The sequence below is a fragment of the Mus caroli genome, chromosome 9 (genome assembly GCF_900094665.2).
Source record: "Mus caroli chromosome 9, CAROLI_EIJ_v1.1, whole genome shotgun sequence".
Classification (NCBI taxonomy): domain Eukaryota; kingdom Metazoa; phylum Chordata; class Mammalia; order Rodentia; family Muridae; genus Mus; species Mus caroli.
In genome coordinates, this window is record NC_034578.1 from 96,319,548 (window position 1) to 96,335,091 (window position 15,544).

The 15,544-nt window shown below is 35.7% G+C and overlaps 1 protein-coding gene across 6 annotated transcripts in view; it reads left to right on the forward strand.

Moving 5' to 3' along the window:
* Stag1 (stromal antigen 1) overlaps positions 1-15,544 on the forward strand; it is a 315,222-nt gene that overhangs the window by 190,919 nt on the left and 108,759 nt on the right. For all 6 annotated transcript variants that reach the window (XM_021171588.2, XM_021171587.1, XM_029481814.1 and 3 more), the window contains 2 exons: positions 5,580-5,703; positions 13,789-13,887. In XM_021171588.2, the coding sequence (XP_021027247.1) occupies positions 5,580-5,703; positions 13,789-13,887 (223 nt within the window). The remainder of the gene's footprint in view (positions 1-5,579; positions 5,704-13,788; positions 13,888-15,544) is intronic.

Below are 15,544 nucleotides of genomic sequence, written 5' to 3' on the forward strand. Positions count from 1 at the left end.
ACACAATGGAGTACTACTCAGCTATTAAAAGGAATGAATTTATGAAATTCCTAGGCAAATGGATGGACCTGGAGGGCATCATCCTGAGTGAGGTAACATATTCACAAAGGAACTCACACAATATGTACTCACTGATAAGTGGATATTAGGTCTGTGTTTCTTAGTAGACTCTTTAGATACAGTCATATTGGATTTTTCTAGGTGTTGTCACTTTTTTTTACACTAATGCATAATGCAACAAAATCGAGGTATATCATGTTATCAAATTTAATAAACTTACTGCTTTTTTTCTTCCTTCAAACTTATTCCAGGGTTAAGAAAATATCTGCTACATGATCATGTCCATAGTCTAAAAAATGTGATATTACAACACATTTAAAATAAGTTGTTTGGCTGAAATAATAGTTGAACTTAGTTTTCAAACAGGTTCTCAGTTCTTCAGGTATATATACTGCTTTTTCAGAAGTCTTCTATGACTCCTCTCAACATGATGTCCTTGGAGCGCATTAACCTCCCTTTCTACTTAAAATTTCATTTTCAGGTCTTACTGTGAGTTACTTTCTGTGTTTTAAAATTCTTATTGACAATGTATGTAACAAAAGATGGTATATGTGTGTGTCAGCAACTTCATTAGATGTTTAAATTCACCTGAGTTCATTTTGTTTATCCCCTACACACACACAGGTCTTCACACAATTTCTCTCTTGTTGTTCTTTTTTAAGAAAAAAAATTGTTAGAGCAAAATTTTACATAGAATTGTTTGAGATAGGAATTCATTTTGTGCTGCACTTTATGTAATAGATCTTTTTAACATACAGAATTATTCACTTTAGAGCTGCTATAATTTCTCCTATATAAGCAACAAAACTACTAGTTTCTACCTCAGATTTTAAATTGCAATAACTTGTTTAATCTAGTTACAGGAAAAGTTGATATCAGTACATTACAAGAACCTTTGTTTCTAACTGACTAGAGTTCATTCTTATTTCATTGTAAACAGAAAATAATTAAGTTCGTGTTTGTCAAGAAAGCTATCTAAATCTAGTTTTAAAGCCCTATGTCTTCCCCATACTCAGATTATTAGTACAGTTAGTCAATTAGTGAGGTTTCCCCATAGAAACCAACATGATCAATTCACACTATAAAATTGAAATAAAAGATTAATATATTTTTTTTACCAGATTTGTACTTTTATAGGTGGTTTTCTTTAAGTTATCAAGTATAGATTATCCTTAATTCATTTTGCTGTTCAAGATCCCATTGTCAATTGCAATTGAAAATTAATCTGTGTTTCAATTTTTGTTATTATTTTTCATCATGTCTTAACTTTTTTGCTTTTTAGTTTAATATTTATATTTTTGCTGTCAGATTCTTTAGAATACCAGTCTTAATGAGATGGAGCTATTAAAAGTAGAGATTGTACATACAAAATACTTTTAGTATGAAAAGTAAGGGCTCTGAAAAATATTTTTATATCAACAGTTGTAATCAACTCATTATTTGAAACAACTATTGCACAATGTTACACCCTATGTACTAAAGTATATTAGTTCCTAGAGGACAGAAAAGTTTTGTTAGGTATCTTTTCTGTGCTACCCAGCTTTTTGTCAGATTGATACAAGCTTAGAGTCACTTGGGAACAGAAATTTTAATTGAGACATGCTTTTGTTGCTTTTGCCTGTAGGTGAATCTGTATGACACTTTCTTGATTGATGTGGGCAGGCCCATCCCACAGGAGGCTCTGCCACCCCTTGCTAGGTGGTCTTGAGCTGTATAAGAAAGCATGCAGAGTAAGCCAGTAAGCAACTTTTTACCATGGCCTCTGCAGCGCATCAGATTGCTGTGACTTCCCTGGATAATATGCTACAAGCTGTTATATGAAATAAGCCGATTTGCTTTCGGTTCATGTACTATCAGAGCAATAGAAACCCTAACTAAATTATCTATCTCAGTAATAAAGAAAAGGCATTTCACTTAAATTTGAAAGAATAATCAGTATATATAGTCAGTTTATTATATTACAGGCATGGGTGATGCAGGTGTTGTTCTTCCATTTGAACTCTGTCAACGAAAGAGAACTGATTTTTGGGCCCAACAACACGACAGCTAGTTGTTATTAGATTAATGATTAACATTCTTATTAATTAAAATACCCCAAAACAGGGCATTATAAAGCAGGTATTATTATGTCATAGTTTGTATAGATTAAGAATTAGGGGGTGGCCTAACTAGATAGTTGTCTCTATAATTGTACATTTTATATTATTTCCAATCGGTTGTGGTGCTGTATGTGTTAGCATTTTGTCTAGGCTCTGCCCCACAGTTACCTGGCAACAGCCAGGTATGCCTGACTCACTATAAAAGGGGTAGCTTAGCCCTCCTCTCCCTTTTTTCTTTTTTGCTCTTCCTCTGTCCTCTAGCCCCTCTCTCCATGTGCTTATGGCCTGGCTCCGTGCTCCTCTGTGTGCTGGTGTGCTCCCTCTATCCCTCCCTGCCCCTCCCCCATACCCTGAATAAACTTTTCTTGGTTTTTTTTGGGGGTGGGGGGTGGTTTTTTGAGACAGGGTTTCTCTGTGTAGCCCTGGCTGTCCTAGAACTCACTTTGTAGACCAGCCTGTCCTCAAACCCAGAAATCCACCTGCCTCTGCCTCCCAAGTGCTGGGATTAAAGGTGTGCGCCACCACAGCCCTGCAAATTATTGTTTACTAATGCTATCAACATAAGTGATAGCATCACATACCATCATGTGGCTGTTTCCTCACGGGGAGGAGTGTCTCAGCACGGGCCCACAGAGGCTCCCCCACACTTGACTACACATCCACCAAACATTGTCCTTGTCTTTATTTTTATAAAACACAACAGTATGCCTCCAATCACAAAATTGCTGGGGGTGCTGTAGGTTTGGGGTGCCTAATAAGAACCTTTTAAAATTTTTAAAGAAGGCCTCCACCACTAATAAAAGAAGCAGGAGCAGGGCAGAGGAGAAGAAAGACAGCAGAAGAACAGGGTAAGGAACAGGATGTAGTCTGGATCTTTTTTATTTACATGGTAAATATTTGCAATCTATGCATGGTCTGATTTAAACGATATCCAATACATATATCTACTGAAATACCACAGGTTACCTCGTTAATATTTATAATTTAATTTTTAATTTATATGTCAAAATGAATTTAAAGTTAGAGACATTGTTCAAACTACAGTCCTGCTTGAATTTGGAAGATATTTTTCTAAGATAGCTTAGCTCAACATAAGTGATAGCAGAAGGCCTAAGTTACACATCCCGTGGAACTCCCCAAAAGGTACCTCAGTGCTAGCCATATGGCAAGTACCTTTCCCAGGGAGAGATCAGTAGCTAAGAGATGACAAATTTCTCAGACTGTCTTTTTTTACTTAGTTTCTGGAATCAAAACTTTTCATTTTGACCATGTTATATTCATCACTTAGGTTACTCATTGTGAAGAAAAGGTAAACAAATACCCACCAGAGAGACCATTATCATGTTTTTATGGATATATTTTGAAAACACCACACAAGGGTGAGGGGATGATGGCTCAACCAATATGAGTGTTTGGTGCACAAGTCTGAGGACCTGAATTTGATCTCACCTAAATACCTGCTTTGCTGCACTTGAGAGACTGATGTCCATATTGTCATGAGGTTGAGACCCATAGAATACAATGAGACCTTACCTAATAGGAAAGAGACAGACAAATAATTTATCTGAGTATGAAGACAGGAAAGTTGCAAAGAAATAAATATGGAGATGTGTCTTAATGCAAAGTTACAGCTGAATTTTACTTGTAATATTAATTTTAATGATACCATGTTAAAGAATTAAAGTTACTTAAAATTAACCATAATAAATGAGGAACCTTAAAATGTGATTGAACGCCAAAAGATTTAGTATTTATATTATTTTCTTCACTTTTCTTTTTTGGGGGGGTGGGAGGGAGGGACGGGGGGAGGGGAGAGGGAGAGGGGGAGAGAGAGAGAGAGAGAGAGAGATTGATTGATTGATTTCTCTGTAGACCTAGCTGCCATGGCATTCACTATGTTGATCATGCCCCACACTTACAGGGACCTTCCTGCCTGTGCCTATTGAGTCTGAGATTGATGACTTGTGCTACTGTGCTGCACCCATATGTGTTTTGTTTTGTTTTAAGTTAGGACTAATAATCTGATAAAAAAATAAAAAGATAAAATTAATTTTTTTGAGAAATTATCTTAGAGTAGGAAAATCATCGCAGGACAACTATATTAATGCATGCCTTGAGATAAATGGATATAATTCTAAATTGTATGAGTTTTCTGTCTCTTTTTTATTTTAACTAATATGGATGATTCTTCACTGTTCAGCCTAAAACATAAAGTAACTAATCATGAAAGACCTGTGATATGAATGAAGTGACGAGAAATGTTTCGTAGAAATACAAGCTAAACTACAGATTTTCTTACAATTCAGTAAATGTCTCAAAGGGTTTTAGTTTTGTAAATTATTTTACATTTTTACTTTTTATTATTTTATGTGTTGGGCATATTTTACCTGATCCTGTGTTTGTATATCAGGCAAGTGCGGTGCCCACTAAGGCCTGAAGGAAGCATTCCAATCCCCTGAAATTTGTAAAGTTATAAGTGGTTGTGAAACTTGCTTGTAGATGTTGGAAGTCAAACCTCAGTGCTCTAAAAAAAGCAGATGGTGCTGTTCCTGAAGCCTTTATTATGCAGCTCTAAATAATTGGCTGGTATATGATTTTGCCTTGTTAAATTAATTTATGGTGGTCATAAAAATTAGTCTTATTCATCATTAAAAATTGTGCAAGCCTATACTGGTTGATGGTTGTTTAGAAATAGTTTTGAACTCTTGTCACATTGTGTCTTTCTCAGATGATTTAACAGTAGTGAGAACTGTAGTTGTTATGTCTGAAAACTCTTAAGTGTCATTCTTGCACCAATGAAGAAAGTATGTTTGTGTTTGTTATGCTTGGATTTTATAGTTTATGCTTTTATAAAAATGAAATTAAAGAAGATATTTGTGTTAAAGACCTTTTGCAGTGTTTGTATAAAACAGTATTCAGAATATTTACATTGGGATGGTGAGATGTTTCACTGGAATCTCTTGAGGCCAAGGCTGCCTGAGTTTAACCTTGACGTTAGAGGAAAAAACTGACTGTTGTTCAGTTCTCTTCTGGCCTTCCCACTTATGCCATGGCATATGTGCAGCCCCTCTAAAAGCAAATTGAATAAATATAATATTTAAATTTTAAGGCAATATTTATATTGGACTGGAAATGTATCCCAGTTAATACAGAGCTGTCCTAACTTTAAGTCACTAGCACTGAGTAAAACTGCTTGTAAGCACAGCTCTTGGTTGTCATCCCTGCACTTGGAAAGTGAAGGCATGGGGACCAAAGGTTCAGCGTCATCCTCGCTACAGAGTGACTTGAAGGCTAGACTTCATAACTTGAGACCCTGTCTTAAGAAAGGAAAGAATATAATTTACGTTTGTTGAAAACTAGTTGGAATACCTTCCAGGTTTCTGTATAATTCAGAGGTTTGTCTTCCTCTGCCTCATCCAGTGATGCAATTGCTGAAATTCGAGCCATCTGTATTGAAGAAATTGGAGTATGGATGAAAATGTATAGCGATGCCTTCCTAAATGACAGTTACCTGAAATATGTAGGATGGACTCTTCATGATAGGGTAAGTTGGTGACTTCTGGTTTTGATGAAGAAGTATTTGTGTTGTGAATATTGACATGACAACATTCAAAATTGCAGTAGCTTATTGTTTTTTTAAGATATATAGTAATATGAAATTTTAGATACTACAAATAACTATTGATCACCATTATGAAATTTAATACAGTGGTTTATGAGTCTCCCTTGGATGCAATGCTATCTTGAATTATACTGGGAACCTGGTATATCTGTCCTTATAAGAGAGTGTATGCATTACCATCAAGAAGGTAATAGTCTCCATGTAAAGGATCAAAGGGGATTAGTTGTCTATAAAAATTACGTAAGCTTTCTCATTTGGAATTCTGTTGGGGCTACAATATGACTTTTTGAGTCAGAGGTAAAGCAGATTTGTTAGAGCCCTTGAGTTAATAAAGCCTTTTTTAGATGGATCTATCGCTAGCTTTTTAGAAAAAGACTTGGTTTTAAAAGAAGTCCTATGACTTTGACTCCTACAAGAAATCCTCAAAATAACAAAATATAGGATTGATAAGTTAATGAATTTTTGCTAAATAATGGTATTTCTATTACCTTAACTACCAGGTATTTATAAATATAAGAATTTTGTAAGTTTGTTTTAAATTCTAGTATTTTTAATTGAATAAGATACAGCTATTAAAGTATTTTTGAAATATAACTACATCTGTAGGTCTAGAAAAAAATTTGGTAATAATATTTGAAAACTTGTTTTCTGTGTCTTTTGACTGTCAGTGTTTACTAGAAAAGTACTTAGTAGTTAATGCTAGGGAGAGGGCTCAGCAGGGAAAGATGCCTGTTCTTCCATTCTGGAAACTTAAGTTCTCATAGAGGAAGGAGAGCCAGTACTGTTTAACTGTACTCCAGCCTACACACACACACACACACACACACACACACACACACACACACACACATTCACACATAGTATCACATGTGTGCATAGAGACACGAATGAATAATAAACACATTCTAAAAATTTAGTAGTATTAGTGTTGAAAATTCCCACTGTTGTTGCAGTTACCATTGAGAGTTCTGTTAAAGTTCTTGAATGTGTACAGACAGACTTTCAAAGCTTGATTGCTTAACACAGATTTTCCATTTCCGTACCACATTCTAAGGATGTTATAGTTTTCCCTCTGAATACAAATATCTGGAAAATATGTAATTTTAGACTGAATTACATATTACTGTTTGTGTCAACTTTTTTCATGTACATTCTTCATGTGAATTTAGACCTTTGTATTTTTGTCTTCTTTAGGTTGATCTGTGAATAGCTTTTTACAGTTTGAAAGAATGTAGAATCACAGTGTATCCACATGAATGCTTTGATATACTCTAAATAAGTCAGTTGCTGTCTTTTGAATGCATTTAAATTGTAATGCTTTTACTCTCTCTCACATCTATCTCAGTTCTTCCTCCAATCCCCCAAGAGTATTTTTCTATATTCATGTAACACTTAGCAACTTCAACTGCTCTTTATAAATGACCACCAATTCTGGGAAGATAATAATTTGATGGTGTTACTGTAAAAGTCATTAATTTTTAATCAAATACTTTAGGTTATTTTTATTTCATTTTATGTATATGGCTGTTTTGCCTAAATCTGTATATGAGTTTTGTGCATGTCTGTTACTCAAGGAGGTCAGAATGGAGTGTTAGCTTCCATGGGAGTGGAGTTAATGATATCTGTAAGCCACGGTGTGGGTGCTGGAACCAGAGTATGTATATTCTGCAAGAGAAACAAGTATTCTTCATTGTGGGACTATCTCTCTTCCCAACAATTACCAATTTCAAAGTTCTTTCATATTTAATTATGTGGCGGTGGTAGAATGAGTTATTTGTATGTATGCAGGTGCCTGTGTAGTCCAGAAGAGGATGTCAGATCCCCTAGAGCAAGTCAGAACTCTATGGAATGGAGTCAGTCTTTTCTTCCAGTGTGGGATCTGGGGATTGAACTCAGATCATCAGACTTGCACAGGAAATTCTTTGACCTACTGAGAAATCTTGTTGCATTCTGAAGAACATCTTTTTCCTTTTGGTTTCTTAAGACAGGGTTTCTCTGTGTGTCAGTCTTGGCTTTTCTGGAACTTGCTCTATAGACCAGGCTGGCCTTGAACTCACAGAGATCCACTTGCCTCTGGCTCCAGTGCTGGGATTTAAGACAAGTGCTACCATGCTGTCTAAAAATTTTTTTCGCAAAGAGAACTTTTCAGAAATACTAGTAATTTATAACAAATACATATACCCCTATTTATTATAGTCAGTGTTTTTTCCTATTTCCATATATAGTTATTAAAAATATTTATGGGTCAATTAATAAAAATTAGATACTATAATAGAATTCAGTGAGTCTTAGTTGTAGTGATCCATTGGCGTGCTTTATCTTTATGGTACTATGATAAACTTGGTGTGGAGAATATTGGTGTCCCCAAAATCAAGTATCCGAATTGGAATTTCATTCTAAGAAGATATTTTATGGTTTTCTAACTTACTTTCATGGATATCTACTAATTTAGTTGGTGGGAATTCCTATGGTTTATGCTAGTCATGTGATATATAAATTACCAAGATGTGAGAATAGTTAATTAAGAGTTGTCACTGAGAGTTAACAGTGCACAAGGTGAAAATAAAATTCTATTCTTATCCTTCTGTACTTAAATTTTTTGGCCTGTGAACTTTAATAAAGGAATTTTCTAGAATGTTTGTTTGATTTTAGTCTGGATAGAAATTGGTTGTATTACCTTACATCTAAAGTTATGAGTTTACATTTAGAAAATTATTCTTGCTCACCAATTGATGATGTCTTTTTCATTGTGTGTGCATAGTGCTTGTTTTGGGTTTCCACCTGTCTTGCTGCTTAAGAATAATCTATGAGCCAATTCTATAGATTCTCTACCACCTCCCCTTCAGCATTGCTACTCTTTGCAGTTTTTCTGTACTGTACTGTCCATTTTGTTTCTTGTGACAGAATACCTGAAGCTGCATGTCCAAGATCAGGAAACATCCTCTGCTCAGTTGTCCTAATGAGGATATTCTGACCATATCCAACATGACAGTTGTATGTAGCACACGTAGAAGTGGGTTTAAGAGAGCTAACTTTGAAAAAGAAAGCAGGAGATTCAGTCTGATATAACCATCTATTTTCTCAAGAAGTAATCTACTAGCTTTAAGCTAGGTATGGTGTCCTAGCTTTCTACTACCCTCAGTAGTACTACACTGGGGAGCAAATTTTCCACACATGAAACACTGAAGTTAAAGTATTATTATACAATAGTATTTCCTGGCTACCTGTAATGGTTAGATGATACCACGTTATCTTCTCTATTCTAGTCTCTTTATTTCTGTCTCTATGAGCCAATGTTTCCATTTTTTTCCACGTTGATATTTTGTCTTAGCCTGGTTAAAAATCAAAAGAGATTTGTGTATATTATGAAAAAGGCCTCAGCATTGCCCTTAAGATAAATAGTTGAAGCCACATATGTAGCAGAGAATGGCCTTATCTGGCATCAATGGAACGAGAGGCCTTTGGTTCTGTGAAGGCTCAATGCCCTAGTGTTTGCAGAGGGGAAAGCAGGAAATGGGATAACATCTGAGCACAGGGTCCCCAATGAAGGAGAGAGAGAAAGGAGCTGAGGAGCTGAAGGGGTTTGCAGCCCCATAGGAGGAACAACAATATGAACTAACCAGTACCCTCAGAGCTCCCTGGGACTAAACCACCAACCAAAGAATACACATGGTGAGACTCATGGCTTTAGCTGCATATGTAGCAGAGGATGTCCTGGTCTGTCATCAATGGGAGGAGAGGCCCTAGGTCCTGTGAAGAAAGCTCTATGCCCCAGTGTAGGTGAATGCCAGGGTCAGGAAGCAGGCGTGGGTGCTTTGGTGAGCAGGGGTAGCAGAGAGGGGATAGGGGTTTTTGGAGGAGAAACCAGGAAAGGGGATAACATTTGAAATGTAAATAAAGAAAATATCTAATAATAAAAAAAGAAATGTAAATAAAATATCCAATAAAATTTAAAAAAATAAAAGCTAAACTGAAGAAAAAAGATAAATACTTGATTAGACATAGCAAAAACAAGGTGGGAGGAGTCATGCATTTTCTTGTTAGAAGATCTGAGCCACATTTTCAGGCCTACAAATCCTAAAGGAAGGTAGGAATTAAAGTTCTCAGCTGAGTCTACTCCCTTTCATAATTCATTTGTTGGCATAAGAGATTTTCTCTATAAGTATTTGCTCTTTCTGTATTTGCTCTGGAATTTTCTCATTCTGCAATTGGATATGACTTTTGTTATAATCAATTCTTTATCTACAAGACATACATATCTCTTGACATTTTTGTCAAAAAAAAAAAAAAAAACACCAAAAAACAAAAACATTTGGCTTGGACTGGCCAAATAGTGACCTGTGGCTTCCATTTCCTCTTTACAGTATTTAGTGTCAGTGCCTTAGGTAGGGTTACTGTTGCTGTTATGAAACACCATGACCAAAAGTCAGGTGGGAGGAAAAGATTTATTTTGCTTACTCTTCATTATTGCAGTTCATCATCAAAGGTGATCATGGCAGCAACCTGGAAACAGGAACCTATGCAAAGGCCATGGACGAATGCTGCTTATTGGCTTGTTCCCTGAGGCTTGCTCAGTCTGCTTTCTTGTAGAACGCAGGGCCACCAGCCCACTGTAGCACCATCCATAATGGACTGGGCCCTCTTATATCTATCACTAATTAATAAAATGCCCTACAGGCTTCCCTATACCCCAATCTTAAGGAGACATTTTTTTAGTTGAGGTTCCTTCCTCTAGGCTGACTCTAGCTTATATGAAATGGACATAAAAACAAGCCAGTACACTTGGCAGCCATCACTCAAGCCTTCAGTTCTTATAGTTGTTATTGACCTCACTCCCTCGAATATTTGAATGCTATACAGCTAGCATACATTGCCTTCCAGCCACAGATAAGGATATTAGCAAATATGGTGCTATTCTGTATCAGTAACTGTCACCTATCACGATCTTCAAGTAATCTAGTCCAAAGTGTGATCTTAACTACTTCCTTTGCATCTTCTCTGTTAGGTCATGTTCATGATAAACCAATCCTGATTCTGAGTCATTGGTCACTTAATGAAATTTATGTTCTGAAACATGCATTATTTGACCATTTCATCAGTGTATGAATATGTACAGTTTATTTATAACAACTTTGATAATATACATCAATCACTTATGGGCCTCTTAAAACAGACTAGAAACTCAATATACATGAAATGTTTGAGGCTGCTGTTGGCTTAACTCAGCATACTATTTTACTGTAAATTTCTTAGGTGTATGTTCTGAAATAATGTACTACAGTAGATACATAAGGAAGCAAATAACCATTATAATTTAATGTTCTATATTACCCTGAATTCTATGTGCACAGTCATGACCACAAACACATCACTAATACTGGTATTTTAATGGCTAAAATGCCACAGTTAAATAAGAACTTTTTGGCTCCATTATAATCTTATATATATTTTGTACATAATCCCTCCTTGACCAAAACATCCTTTTATAGCATGTGATTGTATTGAGGTTTTTATTTGGCTACAGCCAATAAGAAAGTGAGGAAAGTATAATGCATAAGGCAAACAAACAAAAATATGATTTCAGAGTTGTTTTATATCAATTCTGTTGTTGCTTATCCACGCCTTTTGAGGGAAGCTCTTTTCTTAGGATATGATTTCACAGAGTGCTTTATTTAGGAAATAAATTGCACCTCAAATATATTACTGAAAAATGGAACAAAGAGGAAATAAAGATTAGACATTTTAATGATAAAATTTATTTTATTTAAAGGGGGACTGAGAGGAGGGTTAATGGCTGGAATGTAAATAAATTAATGAATAAAAAGATACTCATTTTATTTATATCTATGTCGATGGTTGTATGAATGTTTGCCATGTGTGTGCATGCCTGTGGAGGCCAAAACATGACGCTGGATTCCCTCTGTAGTTGAAGTTACAGACTGTTATAAGAAGCCTGGTTTGAAGTATTACTATGAGCTCTGGTTCAGCTCCTTACTGTACAGTGACTTACAGAACCTTTGACCACAGTCGAGATGCGTCCCTTTGTAGCTGTGTTAAAATCAATGCACTGCTCTGACGCTGTGTAATGACATATTACTAATGAAAACTCAACTCCTTGTTAATTTAGTTTCAATTGTTGTTTCATTTGTTTTCATGTTGTTGGCTTAATTTTTCCACCCATCGTTAGTGGCTAGCTGAGTGACTGACAATGTAAAACTCTGAGCTGGCAAGATGGCTCATCAGTGCAGAGAGCACCGGCATCTCTTGCAGAGGACCTGGGTTCACTCCCCAGAGCCCACATGACAGCTCAGAACTGTCTGTAGCTGACACCCTCTTCTCCTTCTTGGGCACTGCATATATGTGGTACAAAGATAAGCATGCAGGCAAAACACTCATGCACAGAAAATAAAATTAAATAAAGCTTTTAAAAAATGAAAAAAAATAAAAAAGAAGCCTGGTTTGGACACTGGGAACTGAACTCTGGTCTTCTGGAAGGTCAGCAGGTGCTTTTGACTTCTGAGCTTTCTCCAGCCCTGGGTTAGACTGCTTTATCCTCACTTGTTTGAAGTTTTTCTCTGGCTGGTTATTGTGTATGGTCAGTTCTTCTGAAAGGGCACAAATAAAGACCAAACATCAGCCAACATAGACAAAGGCTAAAGAAGGAGCCAAGTAATGGAGATTTGGCTGGGACCTGAGTAGTCTGCTGTGGGTGCGAAGTGATTATACGTACCTCTTTTCTTCCATTTGTTCATCCCATTAATGACTATGGGAGATAGTGACATTAGAAAAATCTAAAATGTTTAAAAAAAAAATCACCCCTTCCACTAATTTTTGTTTTCAAACTTTTATCAGTGTACTCCTATGTTTAATTTTTAAGAGAAATTTTATAAATGCTAGATAAGCTGATGTATTTGACATTTCTTGTGCAGCTAACAAACTGTTGAGTTAAGAACTAAAATCTAATTTTGTTTGCTTCTAGAATGGATTGATAAAATACATTACTTTTTGAGCATAGAAACCTCAATCTTACTTGATTTCTTTCTTAGTGTTACATAGATTTCAGATAATGTTGTATATATTTTGATCTCCAATATCCTCTATTCAATTTTTTTTAATGTGGAATACAGTCTTTTTATTTATGAAGTTCAAGTTTCTTAACCTGTAACATTTTTGTAAATTAAGAAAGTGTTGGGATCTAGAGATGACTGCTCCTCCAAAGGTCCTGAGTTCAATTCCCAACAATCGCATGGTGACTCACAACCATCTGTAATGAGATCTGATGTACATCGTGCTCATATATATTATATCGACAGACAGACAGACAGACAGGATGGAGAGAGAATGGAGAGAGACAGGGAGGGAGGGAGGGAGGAAGGGAGGAATGGTTTTGAAGACTTTTTAAAGGATATTCTCTGCTGGGATAGAATTTAGGTCAGTATATTGGAGTATTCTACTAATGAATAGATGATAGGATTTCTAAGACTCTTCTTTGCATAGAATTTGTCTTGATTTTAAGTAGTTGGTTACTTACCTGGTTTCCTAAATGCTTTCTTTTCTCAGTGATATAGAAAAGCATATACTAAATATTGGTTGGATGAGTAAATGATTATCCCTTAGTAGAATATTGTTTTTATGGTATCGTTCTATAATTATAAGCAGAATAAGTGAGCATACCATTTTCTACCTATAAAAATGGATTATAAATTTAACATACTACAGAGGTACATGGACAGTATATCACGATCAGGCATAGTTTCTAAATATTTGATGGTTTTAGTTACTTACGAATTTAAGTTACTTTATTAAGTTACTTACGAATTTTATGGCATTTTTTATTAACCCTTATGTTGATTCAGATTATGCAGTTGGTCTTTCTCATCCTGTATTTAAGTATGAAATAAGTTGAATAAGTTTGCCTGAGAGTTACTTTGCTCTTCATAGTCTTGTTTTTTAACTCTTGAACACTGAAAATGATTGTTTTGTTCTTTTTTCTTTGTATTTCTAAAGCAAGGGGAAGTCAGGCTGAAGTGTTTGAAAGCTCTACAAAGCCTGTATACCAATAGAGAATTATTCCCCAAATTGGAGCTGTTTACTAATCGATTCAAGGTAAGTGGCAAAATGATGATCTTTGCTAACACTAGTTATACTTACGTTAACAAGTGGCATTACCATGATGTGTTTGGTTTCTACTTTTTATTATTGTTTTATTAATTTGCAAAGTATTTAGTGTCATTGTGTCATTTTTCAGCATGCCTTGTTTTTGTTGATTCTTCTCCAGCCTTCTCCCTCATTTTTCTACTTGCACCCTATCCTTCTACCAGAGTGGGCTTCTTTTAACTTTCAAATCATGTATGTTCTATGCCCTTTACTAGGCAGGGCTGTGCTTTGCAACTCTTACTGTCCTGGAACTGCCCTGTCGAACAGGTTGGCCTCTAACTCACTGACCTCCCTGCCTTTGCCTGCCTACAGAGTGCTAGTATTAAAGGTGTGTGACAGCACCACCCTCCAGACTAAGATTTTCTAAAAGTTTCTGTGTACCATACAGATAAAAACCCCATCCTTCTACCTGTTGTTTGGAATATTGTAGATGTGTTAATTATTAATAGTTGACCTATGATATAGGTTATCTCTGACATTTCTAATCTTTATTTTGGAAGACCTATTTTAAGAATGAATTTAGTATTGAGGTCTTCCACCATTACGATAGCAGGACCCATTGGGTTTTTATGATGTTTAGTGTTTGTTTGACAAAAGTGTTAGCTCCTTGTTTGGTTCCTATAGATGATTATAATTGTTATTTCTTGTTGATTTATTTGCCCTTAATTTATAGTGGCCTTCTTTATACCTTCTAAATAGTTTCTGTATGAAGTATGTGAGTTTTTTTTCGAGACAGTGGTATAATTTAAATCCTATGTCTTATTCCAGACACTTCAGGTTCATCTTTTTCATTGTCTTGATGCTGTCCTCCATCTCAGAGATTGTGTTCTTCCACTTGCTCTTGTGTGTTGCACTTTCTGCTATGTTTTAATTTATTGCTTGTTCCTTCATTTGCTCAGTTTCAGTTTAGTTCTTTTCAATATATAAGTTCCCTTCCTCAGTTTCTCTTTTCTGTTTCTAAATTTGTCTTCCAAGTGACTGATTGTCTCATTTATTTTGATAATGTTCTTTTCTTAGTCCTAAATTGATTTCCTCTCCTTTTTATTTTAGTTTTCTCTGTGATCATTAATCCTTTTTAAATGTAGCACTCTGATATTGTTGTAGGTTTTAGCTTTTATGTTATTTTTGGTCTGGTTCATTGATCAGTTGTTAGTAAGGCCATAGTAGAATCTTAGTGTTTGGGGTTTGTTTGTTTGTTTGTTTTGTCTTGTTTTGTTTGTAATCTGCCATTTTTAATTTTCCCCTTTTCCAGTGTTTTGTTTATATTATTTAATGTGAATTCTCCTGTCAGACTGTCTTTGCTTGGATTTATATTTATGGCAGAAGAAGCCCCAGAGTCAACTACTGTAACAAATAAAATGGCTTGCCAACATTCTCTGTGTTAGCCGCAAGAGATACTTACTCGGTTCGTTTGTGTCCCAGAAGGTTCAGGGACTGGAGTACTAGGGTTAGAGAGAAGTGAAATAAGGACTTTTTTTTTGCTAAAGGAGCCAATTTTAAGGAGTGACATGAGAAATGGAAAGGGCGGGCGGGATTAATTGTGTGTGTGTGTGTGAGACAGAGAGAGAGAGAGAGAGAGAGAGAGAGAGAGAGAGAGAGAGAGAGA